Source organism: Photinus pyralis, unplaced genomic scaffold (genome assembly GCF_008802855.1).
Source record: "Photinus pyralis isolate 1611_PpyrPB1 unplaced genomic scaffold, Ppyr1.3 Ppyr1.4_LG6, whole genome shotgun sequence".
In the NCBI taxonomy this organism is placed as follows: domain Eukaryota; kingdom Metazoa; phylum Arthropoda; class Insecta; order Coleoptera; family Lampyridae; genus Photinus; species Photinus pyralis.
Window position 1 is genome coordinate 21,669,799 of NW_022170663.1, and position 21,135 is coordinate 21,690,933.

At 39.0% G+C, this 21,135-nt stretch overlaps 2 protein-coding genes, 1 long non-coding RNA gene and 1 pseudogene across 3 annotated transcripts; 3 read left to right on the forward strand and 1 right to left on the reverse strand.

Annotated features, from left to right (window-relative positions):
- Window positions 1–1,348: 1,348 nt before the first annotated feature.
- Window positions 1,349–2,997, forward strand: LOC116175177 (15-hydroxyprostaglandin dehydrogenase [NAD(+)]-like). The gene is made up of 5 exons (XM_031493298.1): window positions 1,349–2,031; window positions 2,070–2,196; window positions 2,276–2,382; window positions 2,433–2,761; window positions 2,814–2,997. The coding sequence occupies exons 1-5, from the start codon at window positions 1,936–1,938 to the stop codon at window positions 2,950–2,952; spliced, it is 798 nt and encodes a 265-aa protein (XP_031349158.1). The 5' UTR covers window positions 1,349–1,935; the 3' UTR covers window positions 2,953–2,997.
- Window positions 2,998–3,876: 879 nt separating this feature from the next.
- On the reverse strand, window positions 3,877–5,431 carry LOC116174421. Its single transcript, XR_004146125.1, has 3 exons — window positions 4,908–5,431; window positions 4,205–4,801; window positions 3,877–4,150 (listed from the first exon to the last, which is right to left on the reverse strand). It is a non-coding gene; the product is annotated as an uncharacterized LOC116174421 (long non-coding RNA).
- Window positions 5,432–6,747: 1,316 nt separating this feature from the next.
- LOC116174420 (methanethiol oxidase-like) lies at window positions 6,748–14,164 on the forward strand. Its single transcript, XM_031492337.1, has 7 exons — window positions 6,748–6,902; window positions 12,425–12,774; window positions 12,821–12,980; window positions 13,025–13,331; window positions 13,377–13,588; window positions 13,636–13,975; window positions 14,028–14,164. The coding sequence occupies exons 1-7, from the start codon at window positions 6,896–6,898 to the stop codon at window positions 14,077–14,079; spliced, it is 1,428 nt and encodes a 475-aa protein (XP_031348197.1). The 5' UTR covers window positions 6,748–6,895; the 3' UTR covers window positions 14,080–14,164.
- A 3,154-nt stretch (window positions 14,165–17,318) lies between these two features.
- Window positions 17,319–19,407, forward strand: LOC116174191 (annotated as a pseudogene).
- The last annotated feature ends 1,728 nt before the right edge of the window (window positions 19,408–21,135 follow it).

Below are 21,135 nucleotides of genomic sequence, written 5' to 3' on the forward strand. Positions count from 1 at the left end.
TAGGAGGTACTGTGAGGAAATTGGACAAATTCCAGAAGGTGCCACACTCCAAAAAGCTGTACAAAAAGGCACAGATGGTAGAATAGGTTCCTTGAAGAAATTTGAGGGGGGTTATACAAAGATCGCAAAGGAGACCTTGAAGATTTAGCTTCAATCACACTAGGATCAAAACCCTTCCTCAAAATGATGCGGGCAAACCAATTACTCTGGAACCACTCCTCAAAGGGAAGGGAAGAGATGGGGTTTTGGTTCGGTAGATAGTGAACCTAACCAAAGTTAGGTGGGCAGTTTCCCTCCATATAAATTCCCAGGGATGGATGGAATCCTTTCTACTCTGCTATCTCGACCTACTAGCCTCCACACTATGTATGTTACTAAGGGCTTTTGGATACACACTTGTGACATGGATGGACGTAGAAGTCGCTTAGACTCCTTAGTCTAACGTCGTTGCTCCTAAAACGAATGGAGAAAGTTATTGATCGACACATAAGGGATGAGGTTGTAGGGCTGGAAACCATCAGTAAATACCAATCCATGGAGTAGTTGACGTAACTGAAAGGGCGATCTCCTATAAGGAGATGGCTTTAGGGGCGTTTTTAGATAAAGAGACAATTCGACAATACCACTCTAGAATCGATTAAAGCTGCTATAGAAAGTAAGGGAGTATATGTACCACCGTGTATAGATGGATACATACCGTGCTAAAACATAGGAATATTACAGCCTCGCTTAACATAAGGCTGTAGTGGTTCCGGCTGCATGAGGATGCCCGCATGGGGGAGTTCTCTCTCCGTTGCTGTGGCGTTTGGCGGTCGACGGACTGCTGAGGACATTCAGTGAGGCGGGCTACACCATAGTTGCTTATGCCGACGATATAGTGATTGTGGTACGTGACAGATTTGACGAGACGTATACACCTCAAGTTAAGAAGAGGGTTAATTATGACAATAAAACGCCAAAACGACAACGGTTGACAATTAAATCCCTTCAAACTGCGAATAGTGTAATCTTAAAAGGAATACACGAGATAACAATTCACTTAGCAAATGGCAGCCACTTACGTATTGAATAAAATTTTATATCCTCCAAATTGAGAGAAAAGTGCATAACTCGATTCCTTCGAGAAATACACCACAACTGGTTAATCGCCAGAAATAATATTTAAAGATTTTGCAATTAGACCAGCAGCAGCACCAAAAATGAATGAAAAGGAAACGAAAGCTAATATGCGCAATCAACTCGCTTTCGAGAATCCACGGCGCTAGGACGAAATACTATACAAATTGGAAGAATACAGTGGTTCTCCAAAAAAATGACAGTGATTCTCAACCAAATATAATTGATATGTAGGTACTTGCAATTAACTTAAAGTTGAGACACGGGGGGATCCATACTATATTATGGAATTCTTACTTACAACCTTTCCGTAAAGTGATCATCTTCAACTTCCTCGAAAAAGGTTAAAATGAACCATAATGTTGCCACGGGCAGCTAAACTGGAACGTATATAACAGGGAAAGAAATCACTTAAAACACCATTGACTTAACGTCGAACACTCACTGAGGTTAAGTGGAAGAGCAGCACCTGCGTGTGCTGAAATTCGTCTCTGACCATATCAAAAAATGATATAAATGATAAAAATCCGAATAGGAAATTTTATCCAGAAAATGTATGCTCCGTTTCGTCATTAACCATGAATACTTGAAAGTAGTTGAAAACGAAACATTGGGATTATGGAAGAGAATGTTTGGGCAGAATACGAATGTAATATCCACGTCATCTTTCAATAACAAACAACAAAATTGCTCAAATTACACCTTGTAATACTTTGCATTATTCTTATCCGAGTGCTTCGAAAGATAACGATTATCACTAAACCGTTTGATAAAGAAACCTTCTCAAATTTGACCGACTTCTTATATAATGTGAGGAACATGTTCGAATTGGAAGGAAAAGTCGCGTTAATTACTGGAGGAGCGTCTGGAATCGGTTTGTCTATCGTTAAGGAGTTGATGGCCAATGGTTTAAAGGTTGGTAAATCCACTTGCTCTTCTATATTCCCGATTAGGCCATTACAGTGGTGGATTTTAATGAAACCGCCGGTGACAGAGTTGGTCAAGAAGTTATTGAGGAGTTTGGAGCCAATAGAGCCATCTTCGTTAAAGCGGATGTTGGAAATGTGACCGAGTTTAAAGGTGAGACTCTCACTTTGGAATCTGTTGTATTGCTTTCATTGTCAATGGTAAAATTAACATTGACGTAATTTGAATTTAGGCGCCTTCGAAGCAACTGTGGAGAAGTTCGGCAATTTGGACATCGTGATTAACAGCGCTGGAATATTTAACGAAATAGAATGGGAAAGAATGATTAAAACGAACATTGTAAGTGCTTGTAGAAACGGATGGAGAGATGGAAACCTATTTTATTCTAGAATGGAACTATACACGGATGTTTATTGGCTCTAGATTACTTACAAAGGTACAGGCGTGCCATAGAAGGCGTGATTATTAATATATCGTCGATTATGGGACTGCAAACTGCCGGACATACCCCGTTTTATAACACGACGAAGCACGCCATTGTGGGACTGGGCCGTTCGCTTGGTCTACACGGACACTACGAAAGTACTGCGGTTAAAGTCATTACCATTTGTCCAGGATGTACTGCAACGCCGCTTTTGTTGGAAAATATGGAAGAGCGATTCAGCAAAAAACAAATCGAAATGCATACCGAGGTGATGAAGAAATTCCAATTACAGTCGTAAGGATGTTAGTAGATTAACTATCCGCAATTATTAAATTTCTTGTGATAGGGCTAATAACGTTGCGAGGGAGCTTACTGCAATAATAAAACATGGTCAGAGTGGATCCGTGTGGCTTATTGAAAATGACGAACCTGCCTATCAAGTTGAAACGCCTCATTACAGCGATATGAGAGTTCCACATTCGTGAACCATCGGAGGCTACCAAATATGATTGTTCGCAATTTGTTTGCAAATAACAACATTGTGTCACTAATTTTTAATGTGTTTTATTACAAAAACTATGTTGAATTGTAAAGCAACAGTTAAGCCTTGTTCAACGTGGTGGTGTAGATCTCTTTAATAGTTTGTAATTAAATCAATACGCTACGACGCTACTTCAAATACATAACGGGGCAATTAACAACAAATGGTAACCCGACGGAAACTACAACGCGATGGAACAATTGTTCATAAATACATTTATTGTTTGTGCACCAAGAGCTCTCGATGCTTTCCGCTTACGGCTGTCAATCCAAATAAAATTGGCGCTGCGCTCCGCACGGACCGACTATAGAATCATCGCTGAGTTACGCCGTGAAAATTTGCAACTTTATTGTTTCCTTTTTTGGAAATGACGGTGCCTATGTTCCAAACAGTAACAAAACAAGTCAGATTTTCGCACTCACTAGCTGTTTAACAAAGTTAATTACACATACAAGTTAGCGCGTAATTATTGGATGAACGTCAACAAAAAAGGACGAAATAATAATTCACGGAGTGTGCGAATGTATAGAAAAACGGAAAGCCAATGACCTTACGATTGACGAACGACCTGTAGGCATCTGCTGCACTTTTCCGTTCGCCTTTTGTTAATAAATTAAACAACATGGTGACCGCTTGGTCGATAAAATCCGCAATCCCTCGGGATTCCGCTCCATTTACGTACGGGATTAATCCCTCAAAAATGCTGCGGGATCCCAGTATTTCGGGATCCTACGAGCCCAGTACTGCATCCCTAGATCAGATATAAACACAAAACAAAAGAATGGGATTATTGAGAACACGGCATAAAATATATTCAAATGACGTTAAAAAGCAGATACAAAATTTTGTTCGAAAACGAGTTGTGGAATCAGTAGCGGTAAAAATAAATGTAACGTAATTTCAAGAAACTAATTTACAATTTAAAAATAATTAAATATTTTCGTAAAACAAAACTAAAGGATTTGAAACGTAATTAAGCTAGTAGGCATGAATTTTTCGTAACGACAAAATTTGACGTACATAAAATCGTAGGTATCGAAACTCCACGTAGATATTTCACTAAGGACATCGAAGTAGATCGTAATATTCGAAACGTTCAATGTAGAAATCGAGGAGGACAAGAGAAAACCAAAAGAAAAATCCTAAAAGAAATATTCAATGTTAATTGATTGTTGCGTCATCTCAAAAATACATACCTAGCGGCTTTTAAAACTTATAAAATATTATCCACAAACGCGTCAATGAAGTAGGTCAACGATATTGCACCAAAACAACTTCAAAGAAATTTAAAAAGTAATAACGTACGACGCCGACGTACGCAGTTATGAATCTTTTCCACAGGTACAGCTTTGCTTATGTGGGGATGAATAATAGTTAAATTCAAAAAGATACTGTGCGTGACCTACAGTTGCAGAACAATGAACTACGAAATGAACTCTGTGGGGCTCCTGTTTTTGCGTACATCCTCGAGTAGCTACAGTATTATCGGATCGGTCGTACACCCCTCTAGCGTAACCAATGGGTAAATGGTCGGCGTATGAGCTGTCAAATTATGTGTAATTGCAAGTGGAAGTTCAACTCCTGCTTAAGGGTTAAAACGGTTCATTTGCCCCTCCTCGGACGCCAAATTTTATGCGAAAAACGTTCGGCAATCTACGCAAAACGGTGCCTTGGCAAATTTAATTTAAAACAACAGACGGTGGAAACGTCTGCGGAAATCTCGAGCGCCACCAGGAGATTATCAATCCTTGCTCCTGTCCAAGGTCGGTGGGACGGTCTCGGAATTTCGGAAGCTACATAACATTCAGACGGAGAATTAAAATAATGATTAATGTTAAACACCTACCTTGCAATTAACGGTGCGGTAAACATTTAAATCAAATACCAAATTCAACTTACCAAAATTGAAAATACAGAAGATCCCTTCTAATCACGTTCTTATCTTTTATAGAATTCCGCAAATTCGGATAGGGAAACGTTGCACTTTCCAAAAATCACGGTGAATCCGTATGATAACGCACAACATTAAAACTTCTCCCTGACATCCTAAAAATCTGGAAACCGGCTTCAAGATCTTGATAAATTAGCGCACTTCCAATGACTAATTATGCTTACTTAATTGGTCGGGTTGAAATTCCAAAATTAGTCCAATTGTTGATTGCAATTCTCGGGTCAAGCGAGAGATCTGCTTATCTACTGTTTTACATTAACGACGAAAAACTAAAATCTTCTAAGAATTAATAAACAAAACGGAAATAACAAAATATTAATCTTCCTAAATGACGAGAGCTTTCGGATGCTAAAAATGTAAATATCTCCACCGGAACGGTTACAAAACTAGTATCGTGTTTTTTTACTATCAGCGCGGCGGTTGAGCACGACAGAATACATTAACGCAATTAATTCAGAACTCTATTGTCACGTCCTGTAACATAAATAATTAAGTCTAGAAGTTATTTATTATTTATTTCAAAAATTGGATTGACCCCGTCAGCTTTGCGTAGCCGCTGACTTTTGTGTAAATAATTTTTTTCTTATGCAGAAATTAAGCACTAATTATTCTCTCATTCTTTGAGTTAGAATAATTTTTTTCTAATGTAGAAATTAGCCGTAATGAAATAAACGTCTTGCACCGTGATAAGTACGAATTTATTGCAAAAATTAGATAACGCTTCGAATATTTAGATTTTAAACAAATTTGCTTATTAAAATAATGTTGTTCCAATGAAACATGTATTTTTTAAATCAAATAGAGGTGGTCCACAGATTGATAAAACTAGAACTAATTTTTGGATTGTCTAGGGAATTGGCTTTAAAATAGAATATTGAAATATCTGCAGCACCATAGAACTTTTAAGCGAATGGCACCCTGGTAGAAGTGATGTATGGCTGAAACGGTAATCTTAAACTTACCCGGGTTATCCATTACTGAAATGGCTGGTCAGCACAATGACTTTAAGGCCGTCTAGGAGGTGATTCACAAAAATATTAATAGTAGCTGTCCTAGGTTTGGGCCTTGTGGCACTCCCGAAGTAGCCCTGAAATAGTTTGAGTGTTATTCATGATAAGAGACTTTTAATCTGTTGGAGAAATATGAAGCAAAAAGCATTAGAAGTGGGCTATTGAAACTTATTAAATCTATCAGTTTCCTTTTTAGTAAGGAATGATCAACTCTATCAAATGCAGTCGACGTGTCGTGTAGATAACTTCTATTTCACCACGACGATCAATAACCGGTGTGATACCTTCCCCATGAAGGGGAGTACGTTAATTAGCGATTTTTTACAAATTCGTGTTGAAATGCTGAAATTCATGATCTTAAAGGGGGCCATAGATGAGTATGTAATGCCATTTCAAACACCTTTGAAAGTCAAACAATATCGCTCTAGGTCGATTTTTTTGATATTACGTTATTATAATATTATATAATATATATTTTGCATGTTGCTTTATTTGAAAAACCTGCAATAAAAAGAGTATGAAAAAAGGAAGTCTAAGGTCAGGATGGAAAGACATGGAAAATTTGTTAAAGTAATTCTGAAAGGCGCAGGTCTTACTTCTCATCAAGGGAGTAGACGCACATTGTTTAACCTTCTAAATACAGGTCAATAAAAAAAATGCCACAGGCTACCGACATTCCTCATGATGAACTAAAGTCGAAGTCACGTCCTATGGCAAAATAAATATGTTTGTTTCGCACCACCACATTCAACTGACCAAAACCTCTTGTCTCGCCAAGCAACCGCCCACAGTTTAAATATTAGATTAAATTTTTATCGTGCAATATAAATAAATGGTCAAGGTTAGGTACAGTACATACACTTGAGTATCGCGAGGCGCACAATAGCCTTGGTTCGTTTGTTGTGCCCAGTAAATTTGGTACAAAAATGTCAGGTAAGCGTACAATGTTTATTGTTTTACCATTTTTCATTATCCATTAGATTAGGCATTTATGTTTTGACAGTGAACTGTGGCTCTCATTACTAACGGCATTTACTCAGTTTCGGTTGTTTAGAAACTTAATGTACATAAGGGACGTAGGTGCAGATTTTTTTTAAATTGAGGAGGAGGTACTTGCTAAGATTTGGGAATTTTTTGCAAATTCCAATACATAATCTGCTTTAATTTAGAGAACTGCAACTCCAATAAAGATAAGCCTTACCTTATCCTTTATGAGATGTTTATTTCACTTTGTCAGTATTTCTTGAATCAAATCAGTTTTGAATTGGTACACATTAAAGAAACGTCGACAACTTACCAGATATGAAAATGGACATTATGCAAGAAATATTTGTGGTGGCAGTAATTTCATTTTTTACCAGTCCTGCGCTGGCCGCTGGTCCTTTATCTGTACAACTAAGATCTACCTTATCTAAACGCAGATTACATCACAATACTATTGGTCAGCACTTTTTCTTGCAATACCGAATTTATCATAATACAGTTACTCGATAACGTATACAACATTTTAGCTGTACAAGGATTCGACACATTTGCTTTCTTCAGAGATCAATTTATGACATCAGCTTCTTAGGAGTTGGACCTTGCACCTTTATCAAGATTCTAGTGCAATTGTGTATTGTATTTCCAAATTTGACCCATTAGCTGAGAAGTTTCATCAATCTACTCGTATCTCATAATCAGCAAACTTTTCTATGACGCATGCTAGCTCCCCATTTATAAAATTGTGCAATTGTAATCGGAGTTCTGGAGTGTCAGAACCCCAATTCGTTACATGGCAATCATCTAAAGTATTATTGCTATTAATTGTTTGTTTGGGATTCTGGCGTGATTTTCAGAAGTCTCTAGAAGACCATTCCAGATCCTCCATAACCTGTAGATCCTCATGGAGACTGTTAAAGCTTTTTAAATGTTTTTAAGAACTCTGAAAGCTTTTAGAACATTCTTATAGAGCCAGGAAAAGGCCTTTGCAAGCCCTTACAAACTGTGAGACATGTTTTAAAGACACCCATTGATTTTCAAAGATTTTCAAAGCTGGTAAAAGGCCCTAGGCTTCTGCTGTAACAAATTTAATAGTTTTTGAATTTGATCGTTTCCGCTTTTATGCATTCTATTATGGGAAAAAACGCTCGAGCTAAAAGGAGAAAGCTGCGAAGTTTTAGTGGACGCGGCAGAAGAATGGCTGCTCTCAATGAGTGTATGCGTTTGATTCGCAAATACAGATACATGTACATTGTAATTACTGTAGTTAGCATAGGATGTAGGGTAATTGTTTTGTGTTAGCAACTTATCCCTTTATTAGGCTTTTATTAATTTGAATTGGCAACAGTTGAGGTAAGGACCTTATTTAGGAATAGGTAGCTTTGTTTATTTGTTATAGATAGCACATACGGAATGTTTTCGCATGTACGTAGAAGTTTCATTGCGAATGTCACTTCATTTACGTTTTAAAAACTACTACGAATTATGATGCAATCGCTTTGAGGAATTTCCTTTTAGCTAAACTAATGTTAGCATATTTTTATTACAGGGTGGATTTTATTATCTGTTAAAGGAATGTTAAAGATATAGTACTTAGTAGGGTGGAATTTTCCCCAGGTGTGGGTGGCTTTCATTGGAGATTAATATAAATGGAGTTTGGACAATTTAGGGTATCTAAGATGTGCATGCAGTTAGAGTGCTATGGAACTTTTCACATGTATTTATTAACAATTCCCAGGTGACTTCAAAGTTCAATCACGATATTTGTTATCGGCTTGTACGATGAGTCGGGGAGTTTGTTTTATGTGGGGGCGTAATATATTTGTTAGATTTGTTTGCAGTGACTATTTTTCGCGACTTCATTTGAATTTTTATGTTTTATGAAAACTGTTATGGAATGAATCTCAAAACCCTTAGCCAAAGCCGGGAGTCTGAACCGAAACCTTGCACATACCCCTATATTGTTGTTATGGTGAGGCAGATCATGCCCTAATGCAGCTGCCTGAGCTCTTAACCATTCACAAAAATGATGTATTCAGCCCTGTGATGATTTAGAAGCGTCAAGGTGCAGGTGCAGGTTATCTACCAGAAAAACGTTATTTTGCGTTAATTGTATGTTATGTTTAACGCTAGTGATATATCACAGGACTGATTTTGTGTATTCTTCGTACCGTGAGCCCTTGGTGTGAATGTCGGATCCGTTACGTAGCAGTCTTAATACATTAATTTCCGTGAAATGGTAGCGCAATAATTTAAATATCGATGTTACCTCACGATTATGAAATAGTATATTAAGATACAAGTGTATAATCAAGTCTTTAAAGCACGCGCAACGAGTTTAAGGGCACGACGCAAAGCGGAGTGCCTTTAACGTTTCAAGTGCTTTAAAGACCAATTATACACGTGTATCTTATAGTATTTTTTATTATACCTGCAGTATAATTTAAAAATAGGAAATACAATGAAGTCATATTGACGTTATTCTCGAATACATGTCTAATTAAGTGGGCTGGGTGTTCGTAATTTCACGATTGCCATGGAAATGTCACTTGACGTTTGCTTATAAAAATCGTCGTCTTTGTGAATAAAACGATTTTCGTTGAAAAAGATAATACACCGTCCATTAAATCGCTTATCTAAACAAACGTTGGTAGGTGTAAAATCTCAATCCAGTAAAGCCTATTATCAAGCATATGAAAAGTTGTTTCCAAGGATGAATAGGAAGTTACTTACGAATAAAGTCTTAAATGCATCGATAATGCTGGCATATATGAAGGAAATGTCAAAGGTATTTAAATCTTCTATCTTTTGGTGCATTAATTCAAAACTTCACTTATTGCTGGGACTAAAAAGTGGAACAGATTTGGAAGCATACCCTAAATTACGCGCGTTTGTAAAAGCTTCAACCAAAGGATAGGTACAAGCCAAAGAAATGTTCTGCATTTACAGAAAGCGACCTAAGAGGATTTTTTATTTCATCCAGATGACAGTTTCAAAAGTCATACTTAAAGTATCGTTACTTAGCAACTTTAAAGCACGTGTGTTTTAAAGGCCCTTTTTCGCACGCATTTGAGTGTTTAAAACGGAGATTGTGATTCAGGTATAATAGAAAAGATATAATTCCCCGATGTCGTACGGGTTGAAAAATTGTAAAATGCAAATTAGAAAAGAAGTAAGGACGTAAGTGCGTACATATCCTGGAATGATTTCAATAGCTCTTTTCCCTCCTTATAATCAATCAAGTCCCTAGAGCTATTCTCGTGTTGGCCGATCCTTAAAGCGACACACAGACTAGACTTGATGGTCATGTGCCATGTACTTCCGTTAGCTTTGACGGAAGTTTTGATTTTTGGTTTTGAGTTGCGCAGTCGTTTCTCGACTAAGCTTGGATTATTATACGGTTTTTAACATTCAGATATCAAAAACTCGTAATGATTATTTTAAAGCTCCTTGAGCTCTCAGATTTTTCTTCAGATCCTTTAGATTGTTTGGTTTGTCAGACTGTTTTTCATTCTTCAAATTCAAATTCTTTGGATCTCTTTGGAATGTTTCGTGTAATAGGATTGTGCTAATTTTTTTAATCCTTCATGTCCTTCCTACGTTTCATATTCTTCGGTTTTTTCGATTATTTCTCATTTTTATGGATATTTGCTATTCTTTAGAATCGACCGCTTTAAAACCTTTGGAAGCTTCTCATGAATCAGATTGTTCAAATTTTTTTTCCTACTTTTTGGATTCTTCCGCTTCTTTAGACTGTTCTTGTTTCTCCTGTTATTAGGATTCTGTAAAGTCTGCGACTTATTCGGATACTTGATGCTGTCCAGTTTTATCCATTAGATTTTTCAGTTTTTTCAATTCTTTAGATTTCTCAGGTTCTTTGGGTTCAGTCGTTTCTTCGGATGTTTTAGGTTCTCCCCAATTCTTCTCATTTTTACATTTGTTCATTTTCTTCAAGTTTTTATGGTCCTTTGGATCTTTGGGTTTCTTCGAATCCTTCAAGTTCATTCTTCAGATTCTTAGGGATTTTCGAAATCTGCAGTTTTTCGAAATATTTCGATGTTTAGAACTTCTGCTGTGCTATTGTTTGCGTTTTGCCCGTCCGTCCGTCCGTCCGTCCGGCCCCACTTCTATCGTTTTGAACTACTTCTAGGGGAATGGTCCTACAGGCCTGGAATTTTTTGCAGTAGGTAGCCTATACCTTGAAGGTGTGCCAGACGGCCATCAAATTTCGCTGTCTAAAATGGGCCCCCCTCCCCACGAATTATTTCCTGAGATACTGAAAATAAGACGTGAAAGGTCTCAACGAAATTAACCATTGCCCTCCTCCTCGACCTCTTATCGTAATCGGGTATATTCCCTTATGCCTCAAGAACGGATTGTCGTAATAGGGTACTCACAAAGGGCGGTTGAGGCGTCTGCAAGAAATATATCCATTGGTGATGTCAAAACAAAACCTATTTCGGTTAAAAAAATGCGCTTTATCTGCACAAGAGTTGTGCACAATTGATACTTGTTTTCGTTTTTAGAGGAATTTTTCGAGAGAAATTCCTCTTGTGTGTCTTCCGCCCGTCTGCCCTACGATAGTCCCCGCGAACGAGAAGAGACCTTCGCCAATCGATTTCTACGAGATCAAGGATCAGTGCTATTGAATATGAGCCGGATTAAAGGTCATGTTTACGAATGCGAGTATCAAAAGTTCCCCTACTGAAAATCGTACGCGATTTTTCGTATTTTTATTTTATTTTCTAACTCTTCAGAACCGTAAAGTTTTTCAGAATCTTAATATTTTTTGAATTCTTTTGATTCTTCAGATGGGTGTTTCAGTTTTATAACCCCTGTGATGGCTTGTATATCGTGACTAAATACACAAACTTTGTTTGTGCAACGAAAGCATTAACATAAAAAAAACTCGTGGCTTGCGCTCGATTCACTATAGTTTCTAGGAAGTAATAAATAAAGAGCGAATGGATATTTTACTTGTAAAGCAAGTGCTTGGGGGGTCGGTCAATCACATTCTGTTCGAGAGTACCTTACTGGGTAGAAATGTTTCGGGGAAATGAAATGATTTCGTTGAGTAAAGATGTAAAAATGTGCAACAATATTCCTCTGTTAATGAACCTCAATTGTCAGAGTACTTTCAGGTAAGACCTTTCATGTATCATTTATTAATTGAATTAAATATATGCATGACGAGAATATTCTAGAATTATTTTGGAAATAAGGCAGGAAATATTCATAAATAAGAAAAAAATGGCACTTTTGCCGTCAAAGAAAATTTTGCAATAGACTTAGACGGCATGAGGACCATTGGGTAGTAAATAGTTTCATTCATTTAAAGGTTACTTAAAACTAGAATTATTGGCTTTAACTTTATAGGAAATAACTTTAAAAAAATCAGCATACAATCGCGTTTTACTACCATCAAAATTATGCGGTAAATCGTGCAAAGTATATCATTATCAATTTTGCCGCAGGTCCAGGATACGCAACTCCACTAGACGCAATGACGAAAGGTCCACGCGAAAAGATTCTTTACGTGGTATGCGTTCAACCAAACAGTACGGAAGGCAAGCACGATCTCTTGGCTACGGTCGACGTAGATCCGAAGTCACCTACTTACTGCAAGATCATCCACAGAACGTACACCCGTTATCCCAACGATGAGCTTCATCACACTGGCTGGAATGTTTGCTCCAGCTGCCACAATGTTAAAGGATGCCATCACTCCTTGAAACGAGATAAATTAATCATGCCCAGCCTGACGTCAAAACGCATTTATGTTGTGGATACCGGTAAAAACGAAAGAGCTCCAGAAATACACAAGGTAACCTCATCTTCCCCATGTAATTAGTCGATGAGATCTCTTTTAGGTTATCGAACCAAGCGAACTAAGCGCTTTGGACCTGTCCTACCCGCACACCACCCACTGTCTGCCTTCCGGCGAAATCATGATTTCGACAATGGGTGATAATCAAGAGAATGGCAAGGGCGAATTTGTCCTAATCGACGCGAAGACGTACAAAGTGAAAGGTAAATTATTAGGCATTGCCACAGTTTTTAATTGCAATTACTAGGGACGTGGACCGATGGGAAAACCGCTAGTTTTGGTTACGATTACTGGTATCAGCCTTTCCACGACGTCTTGATTGCGTCGGAATGGACTTCACCGAAGGTCTTCAAGCGAGGCTTCTCCTTCGATGACGTCGCAACTGACGATATTTACGGCAAGTCGATCAACGTTTACTCGTGGAAGACACGGCAACTGAAACAGGTGATCGATCTTGGAAGAGACGGCTTTGCACCACTCGAAACGCGCTTCTTGCACAATCCCAGAGAAAGCCAAGGTTACGTTGGATGCGCCGTCACCGCTAACGTCTTCAGGTAATTGCTCATTGTGCAAACCCCAATTAATGAAAAGTACCGCAGATTCTACAAGAAGGACGATGGGACTTGGGATACGCATAAGGTCATCTCGGTACCGCCGAAGAAGGTTTCCGGCTGGGTCGGGGAGAACATGCCAGGACTAATGACCGACATAATAATCTCTCTGGATGATAAGTACCTTTACTTCAGCAATTGGTTGCACGGAGATGTAAGGCAATACGATATCACTGACCGTAAAAACCCAAAACTAACGGGTGCGTCAACCCTGCTGTGCGACTAATGATTACCGCGATGATTGTAGGCCAAGTGTTTCTGGGAGGCTCAATTTTGAGCGATTCGAAGATAACTGTCGTGGAAGACCAAGAATTGTCCTCTCAACCCGATCCCGTATTCATAAAAGGTAAACGCCTGTATGGATCGCCGCAGATGCTGCAGTTGTCTTTGGATGGTACACGCCTGTATGTTACTTCGAGCTTATTTTCCGCGTGGGATCGCCAGTTTTACCCCGATATGATCGAAAAGGGGGGATTTATGGCAAAATTAGATGTCGACGTTAAAAACGGCGGGATGTCGCTAGACAAGGATTTCTTGGTAGAGTTTAATGGCGAGCCGGACGGTCCTCTGTTGCCTCACGAAATGCGGTATGTACGCTGGTTGAACCTAATGCTTAAAAATTGAGTCACTTGATTGCAGCTACCCTGGTGGAGACGTAACATCCGATATTTGGCTAGTGGACGAGTGTTAAAAGATGTATATTCTGGTGATTGTTGCTATGTTACTTGTCGATGGTTATGAATTTGATTTATTAAAATTGTAAAGCATAACAGAAATATGGATATTTTGGTATTTTTGTATATATAAAATATTACAAAAATGAGTATAATTCTTGTTTGAATTGTAATTTCAAAAAAACTGTTCAAACAATCAAATTTCATGGAATTCTCTTCATTTTAGTTGCACGGCCAAGAATTGCAAGTGTATTTTTTCGAATTTTCAAAAGACTAATTTCAGATTCGTGATTTTCATATTCAAAAACTGCCAAATACCAAATTTCGTCGAAATCAGAATTTTTTCGCAGCCCCATGTAGGGCTGCCCCCTTTCTAGGTATGAATTTTGAAAAAAATTTTGCAAAATCGGAAAGGGCGTACTTCAAAATCTATTGAAAGACCTGCCACAAGTATTTGTAACTCTACCACAGAAGTCCACCACTTTTTTGAGAGTGGCGCCCAAACGAAACACGCTGGACCCTCGGTGGATTTGGAAAAAATGCTTGTTTTAATCCCCTTTACTATCAATTGTTAGCGCATTTTTTAAGAATTAAAAAAATGAGCTATTGTTTGCGTTTTGTTCGTCCGTCCGTCCGTCCGGACCCACTTCTACCGGTTTGAACTACTTCTAGGGAATGGTCCTAGAGTCCTGGAATTTTTTGCAGTAGGTAGCCTATAGTCCTGGAATTTTTTGCAGTAGGTAGCCTATCCTTTGAAGGTGTTGCAGACAGGCCATCAAAAATTCGCTGTCTAAAAGCCACCCCCCCCCCCCCCGAATTCTTTTCTGAAAGGCTGTTTTTGAAAGTAAAACTTTTACATACAACAACCAATTGGTCTTAGATTTTGCATACGCATTCCTTTAGTGATGCCAAGTTAAACTCTAGGAAATGAGAGAGAGGGGGGGGGGGGGAAACACATGTTCTACCCTTCATGGTATTCTAATGAAAGGTTTCATCGAAATAAATTGGTTTGTACAAACTATAACTCTCCCGTGCGACTCTTTTTCAAGATCAGTGAGCGACGGGGCCTGAGGGGGGCAGGCGTTAAAAATTTATTTTATCTCTCATTGTATTCTAATTACAGGTCTCAACGAAAGGAAACGTTTTCTACCAACCGCTGCCCTTCTTTCTGTCCTCTTATCAAAGTACGGGGTGGAGGGAGAGGGGGGGAGTGGAACAACTAGTTTTATCCTTCATGGTACTCTAATGAAAGGTATTAACGAAAGGAATTAATTTCTACCAACCATAGCCCTCCTACCCGACCTCTTATCGTGATCGGGTATATTCCCTTATACCTCAACAACGGATTGTCGGAAGAGGGTACTCACAAAGGGTGATTGAGACGTCTGCACAAGAGTTGTGCACCATTTATACTTGTTTTACATACTTATATGCAACACCCTGTATCTCTATTCCGTGGTGTCTTTAACCTAAAATTTGGCGTTTTAGAAATAGAGTATTTTGGGTATTTGACGTTTATAGTAGAAATTGGTTTTGACTTTCATGGTATTCTAACTATAAAAGTATCACCTAAAGCAGTTGTTCTATCAACTACCCCCATTCCCCCTTATCCATTATCAGAATGGAGAGTTGGGAGGGAGGGGGTACTGGTTTTACCCTTCACGGTACTCAAATGAGAAATCTCAACGAAAATAATTACTTTCAACCAACTAAAGTCCTTCTCTCCGATCCTTTATCGTGACCGGTTATAATCCCTCAAATCATAAGAGCGAAGTGTCGGAAGAGGTACTTATCAAGGGCGATCTGGAGAAAATACATCCATTGATGAAGTCAAAAGTTTAAGAGCGAATATCTCGAAAACGACGTGTCGGAGAGGAGCGTAATCACAAAGGCAAAATGAATCCTCTGGACGAGACATATTTATTGATGAGGTCAAAACGAATATCTCCAAAATGAAGTGTCGGAAGAGGGTACTCATACTGAGCAAGTGGACACTTCTGCTGGTGTTGTATCTGCCTAATCGCAAGTTATTACGAAACCTTGATAATAATCGTTCTTGTAAATTGCTCAGATATATCTGATTTTACTTACGCGGCTTCTGTCGTTGCTGAAGAACATTACCTACGACTATTTTTGTGATTGCGAAGATTTATTTGTAATTTTGCTTTTGTTTAGGTATTTATTGAGTATTAATTACGGTTTAGTATTCGATTTGCCTCCGTGTCAGACGTTAGAATTGCTATCGCAATATTTTTAGCGGCGCGCTATTCATTACCCCCCTTATTTGTCTATTTGAGCTATTATCTGTTAAAGATTAGGCAGAACGCGCCCTTTTGAGTTTACAATGTTGCGACCTGAACGTCAAGGGTAATTTTTTTGATTTTCGACGACTCCTTGATATAACTTTTGATCACATACTGGTTTTCGATTGAATCGAATTGTAATCACTACATTTGCTTAATATTCACTTAATTATAGCGTCATTGTTCTCGGAGGAAGCCTGTTTTGATATTAATACTTTCTCCGTCTACGTGTTGATCCCCTTTTTACTAAAAACTTATTTAAATTTAAATATTGACATTTCAGATCTAGATATTACAGCCTCCTCTTTGTAATATTTTTATCATTTATTAAATCACTCTCGATTGTGACATCAATCTACCCCTATCAAGTATTTTATTTCTTTAGCTTGTCAAGACCAGAACACGGATCTCTTAGTCTACCTTGTTTCCCCCTTTTGGTAAGTATTCTCTTTTAAAATTTACTAAAGACTAAGTGATGCCTATCCGGTTTACTATTATTACTTCACCCTTTTGCTTCGTTTTTGCTAGTGTACAACAACTCCGATAGTCACCCTGACCCACTTCTACTCTTCCTGAGCTTACCGTGTGCTTATCTCAAGGTAATTTTGTTACATTTGGAGAAGCTTCAGTACTTGTAGATTTAGTGTGGCAGCTGGCAGCTGGGGTCAGTCGTGTGGATGTAAGTTATAAAGCAATAAGAAACACTAATGATATAATCATGTACCGTCGTTAGTGCTTTGCTAACTTCACGGATACTCAAAAGGCTGTTGGAATGTCTAGTCTACGGACGATGTGAAAACTTGTCTACGTGTAACAGAGACTTGCTATAATAATATAACAAGAGACTTGCTATAATAATATAACAAGTCTCTGATATGTAAAGAGCCCTTTCATCACCTACTAAGAAGATAAACATCGATAAATTATTTATCTTATTATTCTACTTTAATCAGTGAAATTCTGTGTGTATTATTCTAATAGGTTCATTGGTTCCTTTTATCAATCATTATACAGTAATAGATAAGTGTACATGGTATTTTTCTACATTTTATAAACATTGTGTGGCGTATCATCATCAAAATGACGGAAAAGGGTAAGGCAAATTTAACACCTTATACTTACAGTATACCTTTTTGTGTAATGGTTGTGCTAGGTCCTGGATATCCAACCGCTTTAGATGCTATGAAAGGTCCGCGTGAAGAAATTCTTTACGTAACGTGTGTCCAACCGCAAAATAAAAACAGTAAACATGACCTTCTAGCGACGATCGACGTGGATCCCAACTCTCCCACATACTGCAAGGTATATGACAGCACATTAAGACCCAGTGACCCATTCTTGTCATAGATCATACACAGAACGTACACTCATCATGCGAACGATGAGCTGCACCACTTTGGATGGAATACTTGCTCCAGCTGTTATAAAACGAAGGGATGTCAAGGTTCAATTCCAAAGCGGGACAAACTAATATTGCCTTCCATGAATTCGAAGAGAATCTACGTAGTGGACACCGGCAAAGATCCCAGACGTCCCGAAATTTGCGAAGTTGCGATACGTCCGTATTGTAACAAGATGATCTTAGTACAAATTTTAGACAATTGAACCGTTTCAACTCAGCGCCTTAGATCTGTCCTATCCCCACAACACTCACTGTCTTCCATCGGGCGAAATCATGATATCAACGCTGGGCGATAATGAAGAAAACGGAAAGGGCGACTTTGTAATTCTTGAAGGACTAACTTTCGAAGTAAAAGGTGAAATAAACCAAACTTAGAGGCGGTTTAGTAGTTTAATCGGTAGGTGCGTGGACCAGGGGAATGACGGCAAAGTTTGGGTATGACTTTTGGTATCAGCCACTGCATGACGTGATGATTGCGTCCGAATGGACCGCTCCAAAGGTATTTAGGCGCGGTTTTTGTTTTCAAGACGTCGTAGACGATAGCGTCTACGGCAGGTGTTTAAACGTTTACTCTTGGAAAAAGCGCGAATTGACTCAGGTTATTGATCTTGGCCGAGACGGATTCGCCCCACTCGAAATTAAGTTTCTCCACAATCCTAGGGAGTCGCAGGGTTACGTTGCCTGCGCTGTAAACGCGAATGTGTTCAGGTAAACTCCTCCTGTCGGATTAATTGAATAGACATTGCCTTAGGTTCTACAAACGGGACGATGGAACTTGGGATGCCCAAAAAGTAATATCCGTTGCACCTAAGAGAGTGTCAGGTTGGACTGCGGAGTACATGCCAGGCTTGATGACTGATATTGTCATTTCTTTGGACGACAGATAACTTTACCTCAGCAACTGGTTGCATGGCGATGTTAGACAATACGATATCACTGATCGTGAGAACCCTAAACTCGTGGGTACGTTCACCCTGCATACAGACAAACGTACAAATTATGGATGTAGGTCGAGCATTCCTGGGGGGGATCACTTGTAAACGATGGTCCGGTTACCATTCTAAAAGATGAGGATTCGCAACCCAATCCGTTGTGCTTAAAGGGTAAACGTATGCATGGTGGACCGCAAATGCTGCAATTATCCTTGGATGGCACACGCTTATACGTGAGCTCAAGCTTATACTCCTCGTGGGACCGCCAATTTTACCCAGACATGGTCGAAAAAGGAGGGTACTTGGTTAAACTTGACGTGAACGTTGCAACTGGAGGAATTACGTTGGACGAGGATTTTTTGGTGGAATTTGATGGAGAACCTGATGGACCTCTTTTGCCCCACGAAATGCGGTAGGTTCCTCCGATTTCAAAAGGTTGAAGTAATTGTGATGTAATTTTAGTTATCCTGGTGGAGATGCTACTTCAGATATTTGGTTAGTGGATGATTGTTGACTAAGCATCTACGTTACACAATATAAGTAAAATTAATCTTGTACTGCACTGTATTGAGACAATGATAATTACACTTGTTTATTATACCACTCACCTCCTCCCCGACTTAGACCTCCTAGATGATAATGTTAGGACCGTAGATTTTACGTTATGTCTTGTGGTATTTTAAGTTAAATAAAACATCGTAATGCAAATGTAATATTTCAACTGGATAAGTTTCCCCCATAACCTTAATTTCAGGTTTAATGATCCCCGACATAGGTGTTAATGAATGCTACACTGCTTGTTTGGGTTCCCCAATAAGGTCTGGTAAGGTTCAACCTTACGAACGGCTCTTAAAGTGGAAGCTTACAAACAATTTCAACGACTACTCATCTGAACCAGTTGTACTGTCAGCACTCAGGGATGATACACTATAGTCGTGTTTGCCAGATCCATCGATCTAATGCAGGACGGCTAACACAGGTAAGTAAGATGGCAACGGTATGTAACTGAATATAAATATTACAGATCTGGTAAGTAAATAATAATGAAACGGAAATAAACTAAAATGACTTCCGGTTTTTCGGTCGGGGAGTAGTCTGGGAAAGTCTGAGGAAGAGTCTAGGAAAAGTGTCCTTTTGAATTACAAAATCATGTTTTTATAGGGACAAGGAGCGGTACGAGACAAGTGGGGAAATAAGAAGAGGTTTAATTTCAAAGGATAGGGCGACATCTAACGGAGGAATTTTACAACACATAATACAGGGTGTTTACAAATAAAATGTTGAGAATGTTGGAGTTGCACTACTGCCATAACCTCTGCTACTTTTCGGAATATCTTTATAAATTGCCCCGGTTTCAGGGCTATGGCTACCCTTCCTCGGATCCGTCGTTGTCTGCGTGTTAACCATTGCTGAGTATCGGCCTTCTTTTATGGTGGAACGATGCAAAGGTTCAATTCCGGTATAGGTATCCTTATTATCGCAAGCTGTCCTATTGAAAGTTTATTATCCCTCTCTTGTTCTGGGCCCCCAACAGGCATGCGCCCAATTACAGAGTGGCATAATGCTATTTAGAGGTCCCTCTGCAGAAGGTCTTAAGTTGGTCTATACTACTCCGGTATTTACCTTACGAATTAGGAAAACTGCAGGAAAACCTAATTCGGAGTAGCCGGTAGAATGCTCGGAACTGGTCTAAGGTAATTTCCATCTCCGCCACAGATGAAAAATTCACCTCAACCCAGGTTCGAACACCCGACCTCCGGATTTATAACCCAATGCTCTACCACTGAGCCATAAAGCCGGTTGTTACTTCCTTGGCCGTAGGTAAAACTACTATCCTACTGGAGGTGGTCATTTCTCCGCATGTGTCTATGATTTCTGGGGTAAAAATGCTGCCACTTGCACCGGAAATAAAGGTAATCATTCTAATGGGTCTGCGATGTTCCGAAAATCTGTAGTCAACCTGTCGGCTTCACCAGAGTTAAGTGTTGGTGAAGGTAGAAAGGCGGCGGTTCTGAGTTGTGGTGGTGTGCAAATCACTTGAGGGTGGGTGGGTCACATCGAGGCTACCAAATAATTTTTTATCCAACTCTTGCACCTTGTTAGCAATTGGTGATACCATGGATCCACTCGACTTTGGATATGTTGCCATCGGAGTGTTTTGGAACTTTTGCTAGCCGGCTAAAGTTCCCCGCAGGCACAACACGGTACAGATTACAAAGTGGCGCTCGAGCAGAGATGACAACAGGCGACATCTAACGGAGGAATTTTACAACACATAATACGTGGTGATTACAACTAAAATTTCGGCGTTACTCCTAGATTTTCTGACCAACATAAATTACAGAATTGGTACATTTTTCGTGAGCATGAAAAATATGATCTCCTGGTAGTCAGATACGTATGCAACATTTTTCTACCAGATACTCTATGGATTAG